This window comes from Callospermophilus lateralis, chromosome 3, assembly GCF_048772815.1.
Source record: "Callospermophilus lateralis isolate mCalLat2 chromosome 3, mCalLat2.hap1, whole genome shotgun sequence".
In the NCBI taxonomy this organism is placed as follows: domain Eukaryota; kingdom Metazoa; phylum Chordata; class Mammalia; order Rodentia; family Sciuridae; genus Callospermophilus; species Callospermophilus lateralis.
In genome coordinates this window covers 145,379,927-145,404,784 of record NC_135307.1, presented here as the reverse complement: position 1 = coordinate 145,404,784, position 24,858 = coordinate 145,379,927, and the positions used below count along the sequence as shown (strand labels likewise).

The 24,858-nt window shown below is 33.2% G+C and overlaps 1 protein-coding gene across 12 annotated transcripts in view; it reads right to left on the bottom strand.

Moving 5' to 3' along the window:
- Mef2a (myocyte enhancer factor 2A) overlaps positions 1-24,858 on the bottom strand; it is a 146,411-nt gene that overhangs the window by 63,841 nt on the left and 57,712 nt on the right. For all 12 annotated transcript variants that reach the window (XM_076851411.2, XM_076851416.2, XM_076851409.2 and 9 more), the window contains 2 exons: positions 21,010-21,197; positions 1,428-1,631 (listed from right to left, as the gene is read on the bottom strand). In XM_076851411.2, the coding sequence (XP_076707526.2) occupies positions 1,428-1,631; positions 21,010-21,063 (258 nt within the window). In that variant the 5' untranslated portion in view covers positions 21,064-21,197. The remainder of the gene's footprint in view (positions 1-1,427; positions 1,632-21,009; positions 21,198-24,858) is intronic.

The window sequence follows — 24,858 nt, the reverse complement described above, 5'->3', positions numbered from 1 at the left end:
GATTTTTAATGTAAGTAACAGGATTTTTTTTTTCAATAACTAAATCAATCACTCTCCAGAAAGGGACTGCTAAGGCTGAGAAATTTTAAAATTCATTTTTAAAATGTAGCATAATCTATGAGGACAAATAATTTAGATTCCCATACAATAAGATAGTTAAATATTTTTCTCTAGCTTAATTTCCATCATTTGATATAAAATCTAGATTGGGTTTCCATACGTTCTCTTATACTTAGTTTCTGCATCATCACATGGCTTCTCTACTTTCTCTAAGGAAATGTCTAATTTAAAAAATTATTTTCTAATATTGCAAAACTAAGCCAAAGGTTTTTGTTGGTTGGTTGGTTGGTTGATTGATTTTTGGCAGAAATGGGGACTTAATCCAGGGCCCTGTGCATACTAGGCAAGTGCTTACCACTGAGTTACATCCCAGCCCCAATGTATCTCTCAAGTAATGAAAAAGTCCTTTTTAAAAAATAAAAATGAAACACTCTTCTAAATGCAAGCAAAAAGGCAAAAGTAACCAAAAAGCTAAGTTAAAATGTTATTAGAAATATAGTACATGGAAAAGTTGTTTTTTATAAAATTTGAAGCAGAAAAGAATTAAAGGGGAAAGTACAGTGGTTCTTCTTTTTGAAGGCTTTATTTTAAAATACTATTTCTGAGTAGATGAAAATTCATCCTAAAAATAATTCCTTTTCTTTTTCACTTAATTAGGTTGGCAAAACCATAAGAAACACTAAAAAGGGCAGTGGATAAACAAAAAAATGACAAGGATTTTCCCTCCCTCCCAAAAAGGTAATATTAATGAAATAAATATTGTTTATATAATTTCCTTTCTTTTCATTAGTATTTATTTATTTTTTAAAGATAGAGTGTTATTTCTTTTTTAAAATATTTTTTAGTTATAGATGGACACAATATCTTTACTTTGGTTATTTATTTTTATGTAGTGCTGAGAATCGAACCCAATGCCTCACATGTGTGAGGTGGGTGCTCTGCCACTGAGCTACAGCACCAGCCCTTTTCATTAGTATTTAAAGTTGTAAGTTACCACTGACAAAATGAAATGACTAAGATTTTTAAAATTATAACTTCATCCTAACCAAAAGTGATGGTGTCTTATAATAATTTAAAAATTCCTATAAAATATGTAATCACAGATGAAATGTTAGATTATACTAGTTAAATGTTAGATATATAAGGTAAAACAGCCCACCTTATTTTGTTTGAACAAATAGGATATGTTTATGGCATAAGTGAGTGTTCATATATCCATTTTCAATCCTTCTAAGAAATAATTCAGAGAAAAGATACCTCTACCTGATTTATGCTCTGTATGTACAAAGTAATCTGAGAGTTACTCTTATTAAATGCAAGATTCAATTATTATTTGCAATTCACACATTACTAGATATATGTGTTACCTCAACAATATCCGAGTTGGTTCTGCTTTCATGAGGCTCATTATATTCTGTATACTTGAGAAGAACTTTGTCCATATCAGTGCTGGCATATTGAAACAGTTTGTTAGAGCTGTTGAAAATGATGAGTGCTATTTCACAGTCACAGAGCACACTAAGTTCATAGGCTTTCTTCATCAACCCAAACTTTCTCTTTGTAAAAGTGACCTAGACAATCAAAGAAAAAAAGTATATTTTATTAAAAGCATTAGTAGTACTCAAAATACAGACTATTTGAAGATGAATCGTCTTATAATACTGAGCCAGATTTCAAAGATGGAAAAGTATTCTACTCTCTCTGTAGTATTCCACAAAACTACAGTCTTACATATTTATCTTATATGTCTAACAGCTCTAAAAGGGAAGTCTCCTCTCCTTCTAGAAGGTATTCCTTATCTTTTTTTTTTTTTTTTTGGCTATGACTACACCATAGAAGGCAAAGAAACAGAAAGGAAATAGCTGACCAGTGGTCCCTTATCCCTCATCTTAAAATTATTATCACTAAAACCCCTAATCCCTCCATCCAGGTATCAATCATCATCCAGGTAATCAATCATCATCCAGGCTTTAATGTCTAAACAACTAAGTAAATACACACTAACTCATGCTTCCCCTCATTCCCAAATCTATCTATAGCACCCACTAAAATTCAGTCTAGGATCAGCAAGTTCTCTGATGTTTTCAAATTCTTCTTTTAAAATTTATTTTTCTAATTAAAATCTGCTGCCTGAAGACTCTCAAACCAATACCCCAATTTTTTTCAGTTTGTTTCAAAATATTCTTGCCTTATATTCAAGTCCCCTAGAAGATAAATCCTTTTACCTTCCTATACTTTCTTCCAAATTATTTGTCCTTCCTTCCCCTTCAAAGCCCTCAGATATTTTTAAGCCTATGCCATGAAATCATACCAGCTTATAATCCTCCTTTTGGTGAGCACAAAGCAATACCCACCACCACCTCTTTCTCATGCAGTATGACCTGATTACTCCCCACCCACACCTTTACTTTTCTTTCCAGTTCTGCTCTGCTTCTATCCCTGGTACCTTGGTCTCTCAGTTCCTTTACTTGAAAATCTCCAGTGATTTTACCTCTAATACATATTCATCACCTATTCCCTTTGTCACATCCTCAACTACACCACCACCAATAATCCACATTACTTCCAAAATCTCAAATTCATGAAATCTATTTTGACAGTCTCCTCTTCTGCTCTATTTTCTGTTACCTCTCCAGATATTTTTTCACCTCATCAAGTCCTCCAACTGATTTACCTTACCACTTTGTTACTACAGATTGAGTAACCTTTACCCAAAATGCTTGGGACCAATGGTGTTTTGAATTTGGGCTTTTTTGAGATTTTTGGAACTTTTGTACATGGGACCTCAGTCTAGACACATAATTCATTTGTTTTTATACACACAGTCTGAAGGTTAATTTTTACAACACTTTAGTTGATCTTTGTTTTAATTGTGACTTATCTTACATGGCCAGGTGTGGAATTCTCCACTGCGGTATCATGTCAGTGCTGAAAAAGCTTAAAATTTTGGACTTCTGATTTTCAGGTAAGGGATGCTCAACCTGTATTTATTCTCAAGTATTTTCTTCTCTTTTTAGATTTGATGACCCAACACTACTTTCACTCCCTTTCAAACACTTCTAATGTCTCCTCTTCTCTCATTAACATACTTTTCTGACACATTCACCAAAAAGAAACTGACTTCCTAAATATACACCAAAATATTCCTTTGTCTTTAAGCAAATAGTTGACATTTTCTGGCAACACACCACACATACACATACCTGGTGTGACTGAACTGATGACCATTAAATCTCAATTAACACTCAACGTTGCCTGACATTCCTATCATCACTTGATTCATAAATCCATTCTTCAAGTCAACTGTTCCCCCATCTTCTCCAACTTCACTCTCATAATCTTTCTTGAAATCATTAGAAACAAAAGAATCACCTCATCTTTTCATCACTAAATCTATCAGTTTAACTATTTCATCTGTACCTTTCCCCACTCCCTTCTTTACTGTTATTGACATGTCTGCACATTACGGTCCACCGTGGCTTTCTTGCACTCTACTAGATCAAATACCAGAAGTACATAAACATGCTCTAGCATTTCCTTCCACTCTACATTGCTCCTGCAGTAATCAATCTCTTTGCTCTCTACTTCAGAGTAAAGTGTTTAAAAGAAATGTTTTAACATTTGTTTTAGTTGTTTGTGATTTCTTACCACTTACTCTCTCCTTTTATTGTTACAATCAGACTTCCATTCCCCATATTCCACCAAGACTGCTCTTGTTAATACCATCATCAGTGACCTGTAATTTATGTGATCAAAGTCAAAAGACATGTTGGTTCTATCTGACTTTACACCTCAGCATTTAACAGAACTAACAGTATTCTCACTTCCTTTCCAGATGTTCATGATGCAACATTCTCTTACTTCACTGGATGCTCCTCTTGGTCTTTATAGCTACCTCCTCTTCTGCTCAGCCTCCATACATTCAAATGCCTGCAAGTATTGAACCTGGGCTCCCCGTTTTTATCCTCTCAGTTTTTATTTGGTAAGTGTATCTAGCTTCACTGTTTAAAAGCAACAAATAAATTTTTTTCCAGCTTTCTCCATTTCAGCAAAGGTACCACCATCCATTCAAAAAACAAAAACAAATATGTGAGAATTAACCTTAGATCCCTCTTAATTATCTACCCTATCCAATCTATCAGCAAATTCTGCCAACTTTACCACTAAAATATATTTATCTCAAATCTATTTACTTCTATCTACCTCTATGACTACTACCCAAGCTAGGTTACATCATTTCTCATCATCTTGCTTACATAATGATCTTTATTGGACTTTCAGGTTTATCTATAACATTCTGTATCTACCAAGTAACTGAAAGAGTGATATTCTGAAACACAGATCAAATTCTGTAAGTGAAAGATTAGGGTTTCACTGCACCATAAGTAACATTAAAACTCATTGAACATACACAAAAAAAATATTTATCCTCCATTTCCCTATCTGAATTTATTGCCCACCAAACTCCCATATATCCATTAATCTACACTAGCATGAGTATGTGCATAAATATGCAGGTTGTGTGGGGGGAGTGGGGAGAGTTAGTTTGTGTTCCTTAAGACACCAGCTACTTTCTGATTTATAAACCATGCTATGTTCCCTCTATGTGGAATACTCTGCAAATCAAAGCTCCTTAGTGGTTCCTTTCTTCATCTTGTAAAAATAAATCTCTTATAATTTAATCTTTTTTAAAAAAATCTTAATTATATAAATACACAAATATATAATTTTATATAAATCCAAATATGGAATATATTAACATCTTTTGCTTATTTCCCTACTTTCCCTTGCAGCTACACAAATCCCTTAACCTATATTTTCAGCACATTATTTCTGATTTTTATACAAGATTATCATATAATCATGATAATATGATTTGTATATACATACAAGGAATTTTGATTTGACAAAAATGGGATGTTATCAGCGTTCCTTTGTTTTACTCATTTCACCAAACCCCATGGATAAGTCTCCAAGTCAAATACTTACTTCTAACAGTTTCATAATATTTTCATAAGTGTTATTACTCTTTTTAAATTTTTCCTTTTTTTTAGTTTTGATAGACTTTATTTATTTATTTATTTATTTATTTATATGTGGTGCTGAGAATCAAACCCAGTGACTCACATGTCCCAGGCAAGGGCACTAGCACTGAGCCACAACCCCAGCCCTTATTACACTTTTTAATCTTTGCAAATATATAGTATAAAATAAAAATCTAATTTAATATGCATTTTCCTAATTTGTAGTGACTTTTTCCTTATATTTGTTATCTTTAGAATCTGCTTTCTCTAAACTGCTTATCTTTTGATTGTTTTCCTATTATGTAATGTCTTTTACTTGTCTGAGTAAGAGATTCTCATACAGATATATTTTATGTTTTAAAATACATATATGTGTGTATTTCAAATATCTTTTGAAATTTTCCCTTTATATATTAATTTGTATCATTTGTCATCACAAAATTTTTAATTTTTATTCTAGACTACAATACTACTTTTCAGAATCTGGAATTATACCACTATCAAAATATACTACCTTCAACCAGTGTAATCTAAATCACTGATGACTTGAGATGCACCTATATGTACTTGCTTCATTAAAATTTTAAATCTAGCAAAGATACAGTAATTTAGAATGTTTATTCATTCTTTTAATATTGAAGAAAATTACAATCAACAATGTAATGTACCTCAAGAACAATTGTTACTCTAGACAGATATTTTCAAAATTAGTGAGATATTAACAAGAGTTAAAATTAACACTAAAAATGGCTCTTTAGAATATGCATTAAGCATGATTATAGAAAATTCTGAAAATAATAGCTCCTTATCAGTGAAAAGAATATAGACTCTACTGTCCTTTCCATATTCAAAACCATTTCTAAAGTTATCAGTCAGAAGGTGAAGATGGGTTATCAGTCAGAAGTTTGAAGGGGTTAATAGAGGAAAAAACTTATAACATCTCCTCTCCATTCCTCCAAGTTACTCCAACTAGAGTAAAGTCAGAAAAAGCTTTTTCAGCAATTTGCACAAAAATACACACATGCTTCAATGATGGCACCAGAATCTATAAATTGTAAAATTAAAATATAGTACTTCCAAACTTCCTAAATGAAAGCTTCATTTTATCCTTAGCATTCTGCCTATTTTTAAAGACTTTATTTTTTAGATTCGTTTTACACTAACAATAAGATTAAGAGAAAGCTAAAAAAATTTCCTATAAATTCTGTCCCCAAACATGCAGTGTCTCCCTCATTATCAACACCCATCAGCAGGGTAGTACATTTGCTAAAACTGATGAACCTATAAGGATACATCATTACTAAGCAAAAGCCATGGTTTATCTCCAATCTGGACAAATGTATGACATGTATGATACAATTATAGTATCATATTGAGCATTTTCCCTGCCCTTAAACTCCTGAATAATATTGTCTGGATGTACACAGTTTATTTATCCACTCACATGCTGAAGGACATCTTGGCAATTACAAATAAAGTTGCTATAAACATCTATGTGCAAGTTTTAAGAGGCCATAACTTTTCAACTCTTCTGGCTAAATACCAAGAAGTGCAATTGCTGGATCTGTATGTTAAGAGTAGGTTGGGGTGGGAAGCTCGGGTTGTAGCTCAGTGATAAAACACTTGCCTAGCACATGAGGCACTGGGTTTGATCCTCAGCAACACATAATCCATCAATCAATTAATTAATTAATTAAAGGTATTATGTCCATCTACAACTAAAACATTTTTTTAAAAAATAAAGGTATTGTGTCCATTTACAACTAAAATTTTTTTTCTTTTTTTTTTTTTTAAAAAGAGAAGTCCCAAAGGCACTAAGAACTGTGATTGACAAATTCCTGGAGGCTCAGTGTGGATAGGTCTGAAAGTTATAAACTTCAAAACAGCAAGAAAGATAGTGGAATGAGATGGATATCATTATTCCAGGAACATGTATGAGCACATACAGTGCAACACTACATCGTGTACAACCAGAGAAATAAAAAGTTGTGCTGCAATTGTGTACATTGAATCAAAATGCATTCTGCTGTGATATATACCTAATTAAAATAAATAAATTTTAAATAAAAACTCCAAAACAGTTAACAGAATGTAGGAGGAAAGGAGCAAAATGGGATGACTGCAAATCTTACTATAAAGCTACAGTAGTCAAGGCAGAATAGAATTGGCAGAACACAAAGATACATGGAAAAGAAAAGAGAGCCCAGTAGAGGAAGGAGAACATAGGGAGGGAGGGAAAAGAGGGGCACCAGGGACTGAAATGAAGTATATTAAACTCCAAGAATGTATGATTATGTCAAAATGAACCCAACTATTATCACTAAAAATGTTGTAATAAGAGAAAAAAAAAGTTTTTACATCATATGTCATTAGAGAACTGTAAACTAAAACAACATTGAGATAATGTTACACACCTTTTAGAATGGTGAAAACCTAAAACACTGACAACAGATGCTGCTGAGGCTATGGGGAAACAGGCACTCTCATTCACTGCTGGTGGTAATGCAAAATGTTAGTCACTTTGAAGGAAGTTTAGCATTTTCTTACAAAAACAAAAATAAATCTACTCTTACCATTTCATCCAACAATTATAGTCCTTGCTATTTACCCAAAGGAGATGAAAAACTAGGTACACTCAAAACATGCACAAGGATGCTTAGTATCAACTTTCTTCACAATTGCCCACAACTGGAAGTAAACAAGATGTCTTCAGTAGGTGAATAGATAAACTGGTCCATCTAAACAATGAAATATTATTCAGTGCTTAGAAAGAAATGAGGCTTCAAGCCATCAAATCATATAGAAACCTTAAGTACAGATTACTAAGTGAAAAAAGACAATCTGAAAAAGATATACTATATGATTACAATTGTATAACTTTCTGAAAAACTATGGAGACAGGATAAATATCAGTGGTGACCAGGAGTTGGAGGGAAAAAAATGAGGGATGAATAGACAGAGGACACAGGATTTTTAGAGCAGTAAAACTATTATGCAGACACTACCATATTACATTTTCAAAACCCCACAGACTGATTATATAACACCAAAAGTGAACCCCAATGTAAAGCATGAACTTTGGATGCTGATGTGTAAAGGTAGGTTCCTTTTTTTAAAATTCTGATTTGTAATACATGATGGCAGAATGCAATTCATTTCATATTACACATATAGGGCACAATTTTTCAAGACACTGGTTATACACAAACTATTTTCATACCATTCGTGTCTTATACATGTACTTAGGGTAATGATGTCTAACTCATTCCACCATCATTCTTACCCCCTTGCCCCCTCCTTTCCCCTCCCTCCTCTTTGCCCTATCTAAAGTTCCTCCATTCCTCCCATGCTCCCTGCCCCCCAATCACCATTATGCATCTGCATTCTTATATCAAAGAAAACATTAGGCTTCACTTAGCATTATATTCTCAACTTCATCCATTTACCTGCAAATGCCATGATTTTATTCTCTTTTAACGCTGAGTAGTGTTCATTGTGTATATATACCAAAGTTTCTCTACTGAAGGACATTCATCTACTGAAGGACATCAGGTTGGTTACACAGTTGCTACTGTGAATTGTGCTGCTACAAACACTGATATGGCTATGTCCCTGTAGTATGCTGTTTTTAAATCCTTTGGGTATAAACTGAGGAATGGGATGGCTGGGTCAAATGGTGGTTCCATTCCCAGTTTCCCAAGGAATCTCTGTACTCTTTCCAGAGTGACTGTAGCAACCTGCAATTCCACCAACAATGTATGAGTGTGCCTTTCCCCCCATATCTTAGCCAATACTTATTATTGTTTGTATTCTTAATAGCTGCCATTCTCTACAAATCAAAACTACTCTAATGTAGGTTCCTTGATGGTAACAACTGCACCTTTCTGATGCAGGATGTAGGCAGTGGGAGAAGCTGGGAGTGGGAAAGAAAAGTATACTGGATTCTATTTTCTGTTTAATTTTGCTGTGAATCTAAAATATTCTAAAAAGTATTTTTAAAAGTCCTTTAGAATAAACATTTGAATAATTTTAAATTGTAGAACACCAACAAAGTTCAGCAATGTCTTTCCCATCAATATCTACCATATGCTTTTCTTCCTATGATCACTGTCTAAATGTTGGTCTAGACTTAACATTGCAGTAGCTACAATCATTGCAAATCCTCTACAAAAAGCAGAGAATTTCTAATTCATAAAGTAATTATTTCCACTACAATTGCTATTCAAAGGCAGAAAATTAATGCTATATCCTCTTACAGATGTACTATGTACATACAAAAGCAACAAAGAAAATGCATTTCACATGTATAATTTAAAGATGTTTCTGTGTTTCTTCCATCTGTTTTGTTTCTTAGGTAGCATGATAAAAATCAAACAGGTAATAAAGCAGTTTAATCATTTTCACTTAATTGAGGCAAGGTGTCTGTTTTCTTAATTTTGGTAACACAAAATGCATTTAATATCTATACATCTTAGCATTTAAATATTCTCTTTATTTCACAAAAATCTTAATATTCCCAAAGCCTTATGTTTCTTTTTCAAGTACATAAAGCACTATATACTCCATATATGACCAAACATCCAGTTGGTTAGTAAAATGATTATAAGAAAAGTCTAAGAAAAAGTTTTTATTTAAACTTCAATGAAAAAATCAGCCTATGTAATGAACTCTGTTTATGGTATATGTTCATATAGAAATTGTGCCACAAACTCAAATCACCTCTTATGAAGTATCTTTGAATACTGGCCTATACCTGATACTTTATTTTGTTGTTGTTGTTTTTTGGGGAATTTAGGTTTTGTTGTTGTTTTCCAGTTCTGGAATGGAACCCAGGGCCTCACACATGTTAAATGGCAAATGCTCTACCACTGAGTTATACCTCCAACCCTTAAAATTTTAAATATAAAACAGAAGTAAAAAATTCTAACATCTATTCAAATATTTATTTTTATAAATACATTTTTGGGACAATCAAAAGAAAAATGAAATACAGCGAGGGAAGCAACAAAAGGAATGAGAGGATACCACAGCTCAAGAGTATTCTTCTAGGAAAAAGTCAAAATCGCAAACAATGAATTTTCATGTGCCATATTAGATGAAAATAAAGGTAGATTCAGATAATTCATATGAAGTTCTTCACAAAACTAAGGACTTCATAGTCCAAGGACGGATGAGGGGAGTAAGAGGCGGGAGAAAGAGTGGTAGGAAGAAAGGTGAGGAAGAGAATTTTATAGAAAAGTCATTTTTGTTAATTTATACCTATATCATTGTCAAAGATATGAGATAACAGAAAGACCTAAAACGTGAGCTGGTATAGCTCTGAAAACAATCACAAGAGGGAAAAAGAAGAAATCAGACTATAACAGAGATTTAGAGTTACAATAACAAAATTCAAAGAATCAAAACAGAAAATTAGCTAAAATGAATAAAGTTATTGGGTACAGTGGCAAAAAAATGAAGATATTAAATTAGTATTTGGAAAAATATTTGTTAAAAAGTTAAACAAAAATATTGAAAGACCATACCTTCTCTTGAAAAAATATAAATAATAACCAAACTCATGACAAAACTCTGGCAAATTTACTGAATATCAAGGTTAAAGAAATAATACTATGGACAGCCAAGCAAGAAAAGCAAGTCCATTTTAGAAATGGGAAAAAAAAAAATCAGTCTTGTGTTAGAATTCTGACAACATTCAAAGTCAGAAGACAGATTTGTAATACGTTCTGGGGAAAAGCATGGAATCCTAGACTGTTAGGATTATTCAAATTATGCTTCAGTTACAAAGGCAAAAAAATTTTTCAAACACAAAGACACTCAGGAAATACAGCACTTATCACCCATTCCTGGGGCAGCAGGCCACAACAAACACTTTCTAAACAAATCCAGACATCTAAATACATAAACTGAAGAAGGCTGGGGGGATTTTTCTGTGTTGTTTGGTGCTGCATCCTCAGCTACTAAAACAAATTGCATGGCATTCAGTAGATGCAAAAAACTTTGCTGAATTCATAGGCCAGGAGAAATATTAAAACAACAAAGACCACAGTAAAGGACTGGTAATAAAGAATCCTTCAAATTCAGAATTACAATTATGTAAGTGGAAATTGTGATCATTAAACTGGAAGGATTCATTAGAATAATATGAAAATATTAGCAAGTCTGGGTTCCTGAAAAAATGCTAAAATTAACGTGGAATGTAGATCTCTATTTATCCCAAAATCAATCTATGGGAAACTACAGGTATTATGAATCCAAAGGACTAAGATAAAATAGTATGACAAACCCCAGTTCTTATGCTTGAATATGTATGACAGTAAGGGAGAGAGGCATGTGTAGGCTCACAGCTTGGAAAAATAAACAGCCAGTGGAGCTACTAGAAGATACATTTTTGAAACAGCAGTTGGGGTTCAACTCATACTTCTTACCTCCACTGCCTGTTATATCAATATCTGCCACCTCACAAAAGGGACTGGGCAGCAGTGCTGATGTAGATGTCCTTCAGAACAAAACTGAGTCAGCACAGAAGCACTGCTGAGCTTGGGGTGGAACAAAAAAAGGTGGCAGCTTCCCAACAAAACCTCTAAGATTGGTGGATTATTAGCTAAACAAAGTATCTTCTTCTTCCAATGTTCTTTTTCCTAGAGGCTCAGTGTGAAGTTGCAATATGAGTTCTTTGAGGATGTGAGGAATGATATGATTAACTGATTCTTTAAAAATGCTTGGGCCCTATAAAAAATAGAAAATATCAACTAAGATGGTATAAAAACTAGTTAAAATATATAAAGGATCAGAAAAAAAATCATCTAGGCTATCAAGAGATATTATTAAGACATAAACAAAAACAACAACAACAAAATCCAGCCAGTTGCTGGGGCTATGGCTCAGCAGTAGAGCACTCGCCTAGTATGTGTGAGGCCCTGGGTTTGATCCTCAGCACCACATAAAAATAAATAAAATAAAAATATTATGTCCAACTACAACTAAAAAATAAATATAAAAAAAATCCAGCCAGGTGCTATTTGTAAGCATAAGAACACAGTATGGTTGAAAGGTACATGTAGAGAACTAAATCTCTTAAAATACTAACCAAAAGAAAGGTATAGCTAAAGGCGGGCAGAATAGGTTTAAGACAATCATGCTTGAAGACAGAAGATCAATATGTATTGCAAAATTCACCAAGCAGATGTAACAATTCTAAATGTATATGAGCCTAACAAAATAGTCCCAAAACATACAAAACAATATCTATTAAACTAATAAAATGTAAAGTGAAATCCACCATTGTGGTTAGTGCAATTAGTGATAGGTCTTGATGAACCAAACACAAACAAGCCTCAAAAAATACAGGTACAGTTGTGAACACCAATGAGATTAATCTAAAATGTGGAGTCATGCATCAAGAACAGACATTTATCAAAAGTCCACTAGGAACATTGCAAAAAACAATTATAATTTAGGAAATAAACAAATCTTAGTGCATTTTGAGGTGTTAACAATCTATCGATAGAGGCAATGTAAGCCTTATAAAACACTATAATAAATCCTGGCATAAAATAATTTACAAAGTGTTTTGGCAAAGATTAAAATGTAGTTTTCTGAAACAGATTAACACATATAGCATTAATATTCAGAATACATAAAGAATTCCTAGGAGAAGATCAACTACCCAGTAAGAAATGGGCAAATTACACACACACTCACACACACACAATACAGGTTACATTTCACCTTTACAGGATCAGGAAATGTATAAAATAAATTGAATAAAAGAAAGAAGAGAGAAAAAAAAAAAACAGAAAAGATCCAAACAGAATAAATAGAGAAACAGACAAGGAGGCAAGCAGTCAAGCAAAGTACACAAGGAATTGGGAATCAGTATAGTGTATATGTGGAGAACAACTTGAAAACACAGTAAAGATGATGGACGTACTCAGCCCAGCAACTTCTTCTGTAAATAGTGTTTACTATGTAGAAACTTTCATCCACATGTAAGGAGACATGTTCACAGATGTGTTCTATAACACCATTTATACCAGTAAAAAATTATGAACAATTTAAATGTTTTTTGATAGAAGTACTAATGAATGAATTAAAGAATATTCATTCCTACAACTAATTGTAGTAAATAAGACAGATCTCAAAAACATGACACTGAGTGAAAAAGCAAATGCAAAATGACAATGCAATTATGTAAAATTTTAAAACCATGTTCAAAGAATCAAAGTAAATTCATGACAGTGATTACCTTTGGGAAGGAAAGGCACATGAAACTAGAAAAAAATCACATAAAGAACAAAAACTCTATTTTTTCCCCTAAATGTTGAATACAGAGAATAGTATCACCAGAAGTAGCATGTCTATTCTGGTACATTTGCTACAGATATTTTTATCTATATTTTTTTCTCTTTTTCTTGTAAAGTATATGAAGATATTTCCTCTAGTTGAGTGGGAATAGTTGATGGAAGATCAAAAACCCCAATAAAATCAACTGGAAAAGAAGAATGAAATACAACAAGTATATACTTAAAGAAATCAGAGCTGAGCATGGTGGCTCATACCTGGTTTCCCAGTGACTCAGGAAGCTAAGGTAGAAGGATCACAAGTTCAAAGCCAGCCTCAGCAACTTAGCAAGGCTTAAGCAACTTAGTAAGACCCTATTTCAAAATTTAAACAAACAAAAACATCAGAAAACTGCTGAAGCAAGGAAGACTAGAGATGCCCAAGATTCTGGCATGGTAAGAATCTTAAACATGTGAAACGACCTTTCACAAACAATTTTCCTTGCTGGTATTTACTGATTCTGGATAGTCTTTGGGTAGTGGGTTGCTGCTAAGCACCTTTGACCCAAAAGTTAAAGAAAAAATTAATAACTCCACAGCCTATATACAATGAGAGAAGAGAAGTAGAAATTAAAGTGCTGGTATTGACAGATGTTTCCTCAAAACACACAGGCCAATTTTCTCAGCCTGTATGGGGTAGGAGGTAAAAATTAAAATAAAATAAAAAGACAAACAAAAAGCCTCAAAAAAGCAGAGGAAAAATTTTCTATACTATTTATACATTAGAAGACAAAGTTCTAAATTCAAGAAATCACCAAAGAACTTAGCCCAGTGGACAGCCTTGGTAGGCTCCTAGAAAGCAGAGCCAAAGGAAGCAGGAGGGGGCTTCATCAAAACAGCAACCTAGCCCTGGCTCATGGCAATCATTAAATGGTCTAAAATATTCGGTACACAAGTTCAATGGCTGAAAAGAGAAAAGGATAAAACCATACCTGAAGGAAGGTAACACAGTAGGGTACATTTATAGAATCTTTAACATGCAATGTTTGACACAAAAACATAAGATATATCAAAAGACAAAACCATGTAATCAAAAGCAAAGAGAAAAGGGGATTATATATAGACCCACAAATCTACCAAAGACTTTAAAATATCTGTGGGTTGTTTTTTAAAAAAAAAAAATAGTGAAATATATGAAGAAAATGTGAAAAGGTGGAACATTTCACCAAAGAACTGAAATCTATAAAAAAGAAAAAACTACTAGTTCTAGAATTCAAAAGATAATACCAGAATTTAAGAACTTAAGCCGGATTTTTAAAAGTAGGAGAAAGGATTATTAGAAAAGGACAATATGGATTACTAGGACACAGGTTACTAGAAAAATACAAACTGAACACACAAAAAAATATACAGGTGGACAAAAAAAAGTAAGAAATTAATGGGGGTTGGGGGTTGTGGCTCAGAGGTAGAGCACTCGACTAGCATGAGTGAGGCACTGGATTCGATCCTCAGCACCACATAAAAATAAAATAAAGATATGTGTCCACCTATAATTAAAAAATAAATATCAAAAAACAGATGGAACATATATAAAAGGTCTAACAGGTTCCACATAATTGAAATCTGAGGAGAAAAAAAAAAGAGGCATGCACAGTATTTGAAGATACACATCCCTAGTAGTCCATCATGGGGAATAAAAAGCTAACAAAGAAAAAGAAGTCTTAACAGGTACAGTGGTACTCACCTGTAATCCCAATGACTTGGGAGACTGAGGCAGGAGGATCGCAAATTCAAAGCCAGCCTCAGCAACTTAGAGAGGCCCTAAACCACTTAGCCAGACCCTGTCTCAAAACAACATTTTTTAAAAATGGGTAAGGATGTAGCTCAGTGATTAAGCACTCCTGGGTTCAATCCCTGATACCCTATACTCCCCAAATGAGCAGATTATTGTTTTTAAAAGGAGATTAAAAGCTAGCTCCCACAGAATCATGGAAGTTAGAAGAAAACTGCTTCAAAATACTAAGAGAATATTACTGCCAATCTATAATTCTAGAATCAATAAAAACGATTTTCAAAATGCAGATATAACCAAAAAGTTAATTTAAAATTAGGCATAGGATTGGAATAGACTTCTTCAGAGAGATTAAAAAAAAAGTCCAATTAAGCACATGAAAATATGTTGACCATCATTAGCCATCAAAGAAATGAAAACTAAAAATCACAAGATAACAGTTCAACCTGTTAGAATAATTAAAATAATCAAAAAGGCAAACAACAGCAAATATTGGCTAGAATGTGGAAAAACTGGGATCCTTACACATTGTTAGTGGAATGTAAAGTGGTACAGCTACTCTGGCAAACAGTATGGCAGTTCCTCAAAATTAGTCAAACTTAAGAATTACCTTACAACCCAACAATTCCACATTTAGGTATATATCCAAGAAAAATGAAAATATATTTACACAAAAACTTGTACATAAATGTACAAATAAAGTATTAGAAATAGTTGAGTACTTTTAAGCAGAGTTGTTGGGTAAAAACCAGTAACATAGCAACAAATATATACAAAATAGAATTTAGAGAAAAACGTATTAATGCTAACAAATCAAATACCTAGGAAAATAAACATAACACAATATGTGTAAAACCTGTATGCTGAAAACTATCAAACATTAAGGAGAGAATTAATGAAAACCAAATAAAATTAATATTGTAAAGATTAATATTGTAAAGATTTCAATTCTCCCTAAATCCACATATTCAGTAGAAAAAATTAAATTCCAATAAGAATTTGGGTTGTTTGTTCTTTGGTAAACGTGACTTGATTTCGTTTATGAACTGAAAAGGTTAAGAGTCAGCCACTTCTGCAGAAATATAATAGTAGAGAACTATATTATTGGGGTGGGAGGGGAAGGAAGGGGCAGGGGGTTAACAATGATGGTGGAATGTGAAAGATATCAGTATCCAAAGTACATGTATGAAAACATGAATTGGTGTGAACATACTTCATACACAGAGATATGAAAAATTGTGCTCTATATGTGTAATAAGAATTGTAATGCATTCCACTGTCGTGTATTTAAAAAATAAAATCAATTAAATAAAAAGAGAGAGAGCTATATTATCATATATAAAACTATAGTAATTATAAGAGTGCAGAATTGAGCAAGGCTATGCATACAGTCTAATGGAACAACAGAGAGTCCAAAAACAGTCCCACACATATATTATTGTCTGACTCATGAAAAAGGCAGTGAGGAAGGATGTATTTTTGTTTTTGTTGTTGTTTTGGAGAGTACCAGAGACTGAACTCAAGGGCACTCTACTACTGAGCCAGATCCCCAGCTCTATTTTGTATTTTACTTAAAGACAGGATCTCACTGAGTTGCTTAAAACCTTGCTTTTGCTGAGGCTGGCTTTGAACTTGTGATTCTTCTGCCTCAGTCTCCCAAGCTGCTGGGATTACAAGCATGTGTCACAGCACCCGGTGTGGAAAGGATGTTTTTGACAATAAACTGTACTCAGTCAACGAATATCCATTTAAAAAAATAACAAACCTGCCCCTATACTTCAAAAACTATTTGAAAATAAGTTCCAAATAGATAACATCTAAATTTCATAAAAGAGAAAACAACAAAATTTCTAGAAGCATAGAAGAATTATCTTCACAGCCCTGCAGTAAGTAAAGATTTCTTAAATGTGACATAAAAAGAATTAGCCATAAAAGAAAGTACAAAAAGGTAAAATGAACCAAGCATGGTAGTACATGACAGGTTACTTGGGCGCCGAACTGGTATAGCTAGTAAAAATATACAAAAGTGAACAACTTCATTAGACATCATGGAATTTTAAGATTAAAAATGTTATTATTGCTCACCTACCAGAATGACTAAAATGAAAAGAACAATATTGACGAAGATATGGAACAGCTGTAACTCTCACATTCTGCTAGAAGAGTATAATTTAAAGTATAACCACTTTGGAAAACTTCTGTTAACAGTACTAAAGCCAATCATATGTACACCCTATAACTCAAGCTAACTGTACTCCTAGGTATCGACCAAAGTGTTCATGTGTACAAAATAAGAATGTTCAAAATTGTGAACAGCACTCTTCATAATACTACCAAAATAGAGAACAACCCAAATGTCTATTTACAACAGAAAAAAAAATACATTATTTTCTAGTCAAGAGGGGATATTGTACACCAAATAAAATGTATACATACATTAACATTTATCTATGGCAACAATAACTGGTGAGTTTCATTTAAAAAAAAAAAAAACTCGAAAACAAAGTTAGAGGTCAGGTTAGTGACTTTTCCTAGGGGCAAGGAGATAACAACTGGGGGACAGGACAGTACTTCTGGGGTGGTGTATTGGGGTATGCTAGCTACATGGTCAAGTTCTTTTTCCCAAAATTCACTGAACTGCATACTTAAAATCTGTGAACTTTTCTTATGTTATAGTTTAATACAAAGTTTCCTTTTTACAAAGCAGCTTATTAAACAAAGAAGAAAAACACAAGGTTTCCCCAGAACCTACCAAGTAGAAATAAATAAAGTGCACCAACCTTTTAAGGGCATTATACTAGCACGTTCCAAATTTTCATGCACTATTCCAATAATGTAAAGCATAATTCATAGTTTTTATCCTAAGTTAGAAGATGGCCACACTGTGTGTGGATGTACTGTCTGAGTGTTGGTCCTATATTTACCACATCGTAAGACTGAATTAATCATTTAACTACTTTGAACCTCTAACTTTGTCACACAGGAGTAAAGCAATCTTTGTCCGACTTTTGCCTTGCAAATGCTATTGTGACAATCAAATGAAGCAATGTTAGAAGTGCTTTGGGAACTGAAGTACTACAGACATGTTAGACAGTATCTTTAAATTATCCCAGAAATCCCCTATAATCAATCTTCTACACAGTGTTGATTTTTAAAAAAGGACGAATATATTTATTTCTCCCGTCCAGCTATTCTACTAGAGCTGTCATGAGGTAAAGCTGTTCTAGAATTGCAAGGCTTCTAAAGGACTTTGAATGCATATGATTACTTCTGTGTAGTTTGGGATTTAGGTCCCAAAGAAGAAACAAATCAACTGCAAGTTATTTTTATTTAAGTTTATTATCTAGAGGAAAAGCCAAGATAAAACGTTTGTTTTTTTGGGGTGGGGGTGGGGTAAGATAATAGCCGATTTTAAGAATAGAGTATCTTCTGATAGAAAAGTAAATTTGTGTATGTTCAATTACAGATATTCCTTTTAGTAAACAGGGAACCCCCTTGTGGTTCAGATTCTCTCACGCAGGATGAAATAATTCCAACTCTGAAAAAGGTGACCTCACACTAACAAATCAAGTCTGTATTAATGCAAAAGCAGCCATAGACAATCAGATATGAATGGGCAAGGCAGGATTGTAATAAGTTTTTTTTTTTTCTTCTTTCATACATTTGATTCATGTGAGTTATGCTTTTCCATTTTTACCCCAAATACAAATTGCAGAATCACATCAGTTACACGTTCACAATGTTTACATAATGCCATATTAGTGACTGTTGTATTCTGCTGTCTTTCCTATCCCCTACTATCCCCCCTCCTCTCCCCTCCCATCTTCCCTCTCTACCTCATCTGTTGTTGTTCCGTTCTCTCCCTCCCCCCCTTTCCCCTCACAACCTCATATATGTGATTTCATATAACGATGTGGTTTTCCTTCCATTTCCATGCAATTTCCCTTCCCTCTCCCTTTCCCTCCCTTCATTCGTCTCAGTTTAATGTTAATCTTTTCCTCATGCTCTTTTCCCCTGTTCAGTTCTTAGTTGCTCTCCTTAAATCAAAGAAGACATTTGGCATTTGTTTTTTAAGGATTGGCTAGCTTCACTTAGCATAATCTGCTCTAATGCCATCCATACTGCTTTCCATACTGGCTGCACCAATTTGCAGTCCCACCAGCAATGTACAAGTGTACCCTTTCCCCACAACCTCGCCAGCACTTATTGTTGTTTGACTTCCTAATGGCTGCCAGTCTTACTGGAGTGAGATGGTATCTTAGGGTGGTTTTGATTTGCATTTCTCTGACTGCTAGAGATGGTGAGCATTTTTTCATGTACTTATTGATTGATTGTATGTCCTCTTCTGAGAAGTGTCTGTTCAGGTCCTTGGCCCATTTGTTGATTGGGTTATCTGTTATCTTATTGTTTAATTTTTTGAGTTCTTTGTATATTCTGGAAATTAGGGCTCTATCTAAAGTGTGGGGAGTAAAGATTTGTTCCCAGGATGTAGGCTCCCTATTTACTTCTCTTATTGTTTCTCTTGCTGAGAAAAAACTTTTTAGTTTAAGTAAGTCCCATTTGTTTATTCTTGTTATTAACTCTTGGGCTATGGGCGTCCTATTAAGGAATTTGGAGCCTGACCCCACAATATGTAGATCGGAGCCAACTTTTTCTTCTATCAGGTGCAGGGTCTCTGATTTGATATCAAGCTCCTTGATCCATTTTGAGTTAACTTTTGTGCATGGCGAGAGAAAGGGATTCAGTTTCATTTTGTTGCATATGGATTTCCAATTTTCCCAGCACCATTTGTTGAAGATGCTATCCTTCCTCCATTGCATGTTTTTAGCCCCTTTATCAAATATAAGAAAGTTGTAATTTTGTGGATGGGTTTCTGTGTCCTCTATTCTGTACCATGGATCCACCTGCCTGTTTTGGTACCAGTACCACGCTGCTTGTTACTATTGCTCTGTAGTACAGTTTGAACTCTGGTATCGCTATACCTCCAGATTCACACTTCCTGCTTAGAATTGTTTTTGCTATTCTGGGTCTTTTGTTATTCCATATGAATTTCATGATTGCTTTATCTATTTCTACAAGAAATGCCGTTGGGATTTTGATTGGCATCGCATTAAACCTGTAGAGAACTTTGGGTAATATCGCCATTTTGATAATGTTAGTTCTGCCTATCCATGAACAGGGTACATTTGCAATAAGTTTTATGTAGAAAAACAAGCATCTAGCCTATGGGCCATAGTTTGCCAATCAGCTGTAAACACAACTTAGGGTTTCTTCATGTATCAGCATCACTATAATTATTCTGAACTTATAAGGGTTTACTGACACACTGGTACTGTAAATTTATCAATTAAAGCTGAGGTATTTTACATAAATATTTTAGAAATACTTGTGAATAATGAGGGTAAAACTATTCTCATTATTAGTAAACCAGAAAGTCTAACTGATCAACTGCAGTTCTCTTAGATATTGCCTAATTATGAAAATAGGTGATAATTTGAAAAATAATTAGAAGACTACCAACCAAATATACAACAAATACACTGAAGACTAAATATCTTTAAAACACTACACAACAAAAAGAAATGAGACTCCAGTGATTTTACTTTCCTTTCAGCATACCTGTTATCCATCCATAAGATACAGGATTTCTGTAATAAAGATTTTCTTTAATGTGCATAAAAACATAAGTTTATGATTGTAAAAATTTTCATTTAGACTGGAACTAAAAATACTCAAAATTATTTTTAAGTATTTTCAACCATTCTATTATGTTATTTTTAAGTATATATATCAAGTAAATTAAAAATTTAATCATATCACATAGTTGAATTAAATTAAATTTTTCATTTACCTGTCGGTTCCTTTCATCCATTATGCGTGTGATTTGTATTTTCTTCCGCCCCATTTTCAGTCACCTTTCCTTATGTTCCAAATATTTAATTCAAAAATTAATTTTCTTCAATACCCTAACGCATCGTACACAGCTGCTATTGTTTCAGCTTCTAGTCCAAGTGCTACAGCTGAAATTTTTGATAAGATCTAAAAAAATAAAAATAAACACACACAAATTAGATTTAAGTTCTATACATTTGCAAATCATAAGTTATATGAATTTCAAATCTGCTTTTATGCACCACATAACATTATTAATAGAAACTTCTGATTACACAGAAGTATTAAATAAGTTGAAGTCTTATTGATTTTGCCCTTAAAATATCTCTTGAATCTCTGTGCCTCTGGCTCTGGTCAAACTAATGCAATTATAGCATTTGAGGTTTTCTCAATGCCTGCAATAATACCAACAAGAGCCAACATTTACTGAGAGTAGGCACATTTTCTATGAGTGGGCATTTTTTAAAAATATTTTTTAGTTGTTGATTTACTTTTATTTATTTATACGTGATGCCACACATGCCAGGCAAGTGCTCTGCCACTGAGCCACAACCCCAGCCTCAAGCGGGCATTTTTCTAAGTATGAACAAGTCTTAACTTATTCAATCCTAACTACAACCTACTAAGTTAATTGTAATTATAATCTTCATTTTATAAATAAAGATACTGAGAAACAGAAAAATTAAGTCGTGCTCAAGGTCAAATAGTAAAGGGCAGAATTTAGGATATGAATTTAGGAATCTGGTTCCAGGATTTATCCTCTTAAACATTACAGAATATCCTTAAAAGTCTGATAGCCTTCCTGCCAAAGGATAAATAATGTAGATGACCCCAGTCTACCTTTATGAATTCTCCAGGCAAATCACCCTAGCCTCCAGCCAAATTACTATCTATAAATCCACAAAGACACTAGTATACTACTTTCATACTAATATACATTTAAATGAAATAATATTTCTTGTTGATATTATTGCTCACTTAATGAACACCTCTTCATCAGTTAAGATTTAGTTCAAATGTCACCTCCCTAAAGAAGCCAACACCAATTCCTCCTGGCAGAACAAACTACAATGCCTATGAGTGTGGTGAGTATGTGTGTACATATATAAATTCCAAGTCAGCTTTTCTTTGATATATCAATCTTTAAAGATTTTAAAAATCTTGCAGGGTTTTGTATTCCATTTCTCTGTAACAGAACAAGTTATTATGTTCTGGATGATATGAATGATGGTTTTAGTCACTTCAAAACCTAGTGCTTTCAAAACTTACAAAATAAATAGAAATATTTTTAAAGTAATGTGAAATGCTAATAAACTCAAAATAATAAACTCATCTATTCATCTCCTCTCATTTATTTCTTCATTCATACATTAATTGATCATCTATTACACAACTGATAACCCATTAATGACCATTTATATAATAAATATACTTCCAAACTCTAAACTAGGCACAGAGAATAAAATGGTCAAGGAAAAAAAAGACATAAATCTCAAATTATCAAATTATTATATTTGTATACTTCAAAACTAAAATATTTATTTATCTAATCTAAATTTGTGGGTCAGGAAATGCTTCCCTGAAGAAGTGCCTCACATTTAAATCTGAAAATGAGGGTATACATGCCAGGCAGAGAAAATAGCAAGCACAAATGCCCCATGACACAAGAGAATAGAAAACATTAGAGGAACTGAAAGACGGTGGAACCCAATCAAACAAGCAGCTGAGCTGTAGAATATTTGTTTCTACAACAGACTGCATTACAAACAACAGAGGTTCATTTACTCTAAATCATGTTCCCTAAAAGATCACATTCTAATTCTCATTATAAAACCTTGCACTGTATAAACAGTTATACATTTCATTGTGGAGATATTATTGCTCAAGTATGCAAGATCTGCTGATGCCTATAAGACATTTATACTATATTATCTTCTATAATCTGAAAAATACAGATTCTAGAATATATCTGGACACTTTGCTGTTGACAACATGAAGTAGGTTGTTTCAAATCAATCTTCAGAGAACAACTAGAAAAGTAAAACAAAGGTAATTTGTTTTAAAACATTGCAGAACATTAAGATAGTGATAATTTGCAAGGCAGAGATCTAGAAGAAACAGGTGAAACCTGTCTTTGGACATTTTTGCCTGCAGGCTCCAAAACCACTGGCTGGGAGACTAAGAAAGAGTTTGGAGTTCAAAAATTAGATTCAGCTTGCCAAAGAGGAATATCACACTAATGAACAAACCAGCCATCTGGAGAGACTCCAAAGAACTATACCCCAGGCACAAAGGTAAATAAAAAACAGAATAAGTCAAATAGGAAGGGAAGTACAGCTTAAAATCATCACAATCCCTAGTTAGATGAAGGCAATCTGGTCTAGTGAAGATCATTAGCCTAGCTGCATGCTAGTAGCAAAAGTGAATCTTCTCAGTAGAAAGATAACATTATCCAGAAATTCAAATTATTTTCTGTTTTTTTCACATAAAACACATAGCAATAAAAAAAAGTATCCAGTCAAAACCCAAGATTTAAGAATGGCTACAGAAACAGATCAACTAAGTAACTAATTAATATGCTCAAGGAATTTTTTTAAAAATGAATTTTAGCAGGCAATAATAAACAAGAGGAAAAACAACAAAAAATACAATTTTGAAAACCAATTTATGAATTGATTTAATAATTGGTTATATGCAGCTGAAAATGTAATTAACAACCCAGAAAACAGGAAAGAAGATAATATCTATGCTGAAATACAAAAAGACCTGACAATATGAAATACAGAAAAGATTTGAAACATTATGGAACAAGGAGAAATTATCCTAAAATACAAGTAAATAGAGTTCCATAACAAAACAAAAAAAACATATGGTGGTAAAGAAATATTTGAAGACACAATAGCTAAGAATTTTCAAAACTAATGAGACATCAACCCATAGATTCCAGAAGCTCTACCCCTCAAGTACAATACACACACTTAGGCAGATCAAAGGAAGAATGGATGGGGGGTATGTTTCCCCCACAGATGGAAGGATCTTACAAGCAGCCAGAAAACTGCTGAAAAATATTCACTTCAAGAAACAATAGTTAAGATTCACAGCTGAACTGACTTTTTCCCATAAACAATGAAGTCAGAAGATAATGAAATGGTATTTTCGAAGTGCTGAGGTTAAGAGGGAGAATGACAAACTAGAACTTTGTATTTGAGAAAAAATATCCCTCATAATGAAGGCAAACCAAAAACACTTTTAGGCAAACAAACAGAATTTGTAACCAGGAAAAGACTGAAGGGACCTCTACAACGTTTCTTTAGAAGAAAAAAATAATACCAGATTACAGCTTAAGTATGCACAAAAACTGAAGTTCAGCAAACAAATATTAATGAGCAACTCTAAATGAATGTTAACTAAATAAAACACTAATAATAAAACTTGTAGGGCTTAAAATATTATAATACACAACAATAATAGTATATAACTGAGGAGGGTACCAAATGAAGTTAAAGGGTTTTAAAATCTTTAATTGACTAGGAAATAAAAAGAATGCTCATTCATTTTAGACTTTCATAAATCAAGGATGCATATGGTAATCTCTGAGTGAACCACTACAAGAACAATAAAAGTATAACATCCAGAAAAGAGAAAAATGAATTAGCAAATGAAGAAGGCACAGAATGAGAGACAAATAAAGAGAATAAAACATTTAATCCAACTATGATTATTCACAAAAAATATAATTAAGTAAAACACCCAAATTTTTAAGATAATTTAGAACTATTTAAAAACAAAATCCAATTGTGGAATGATT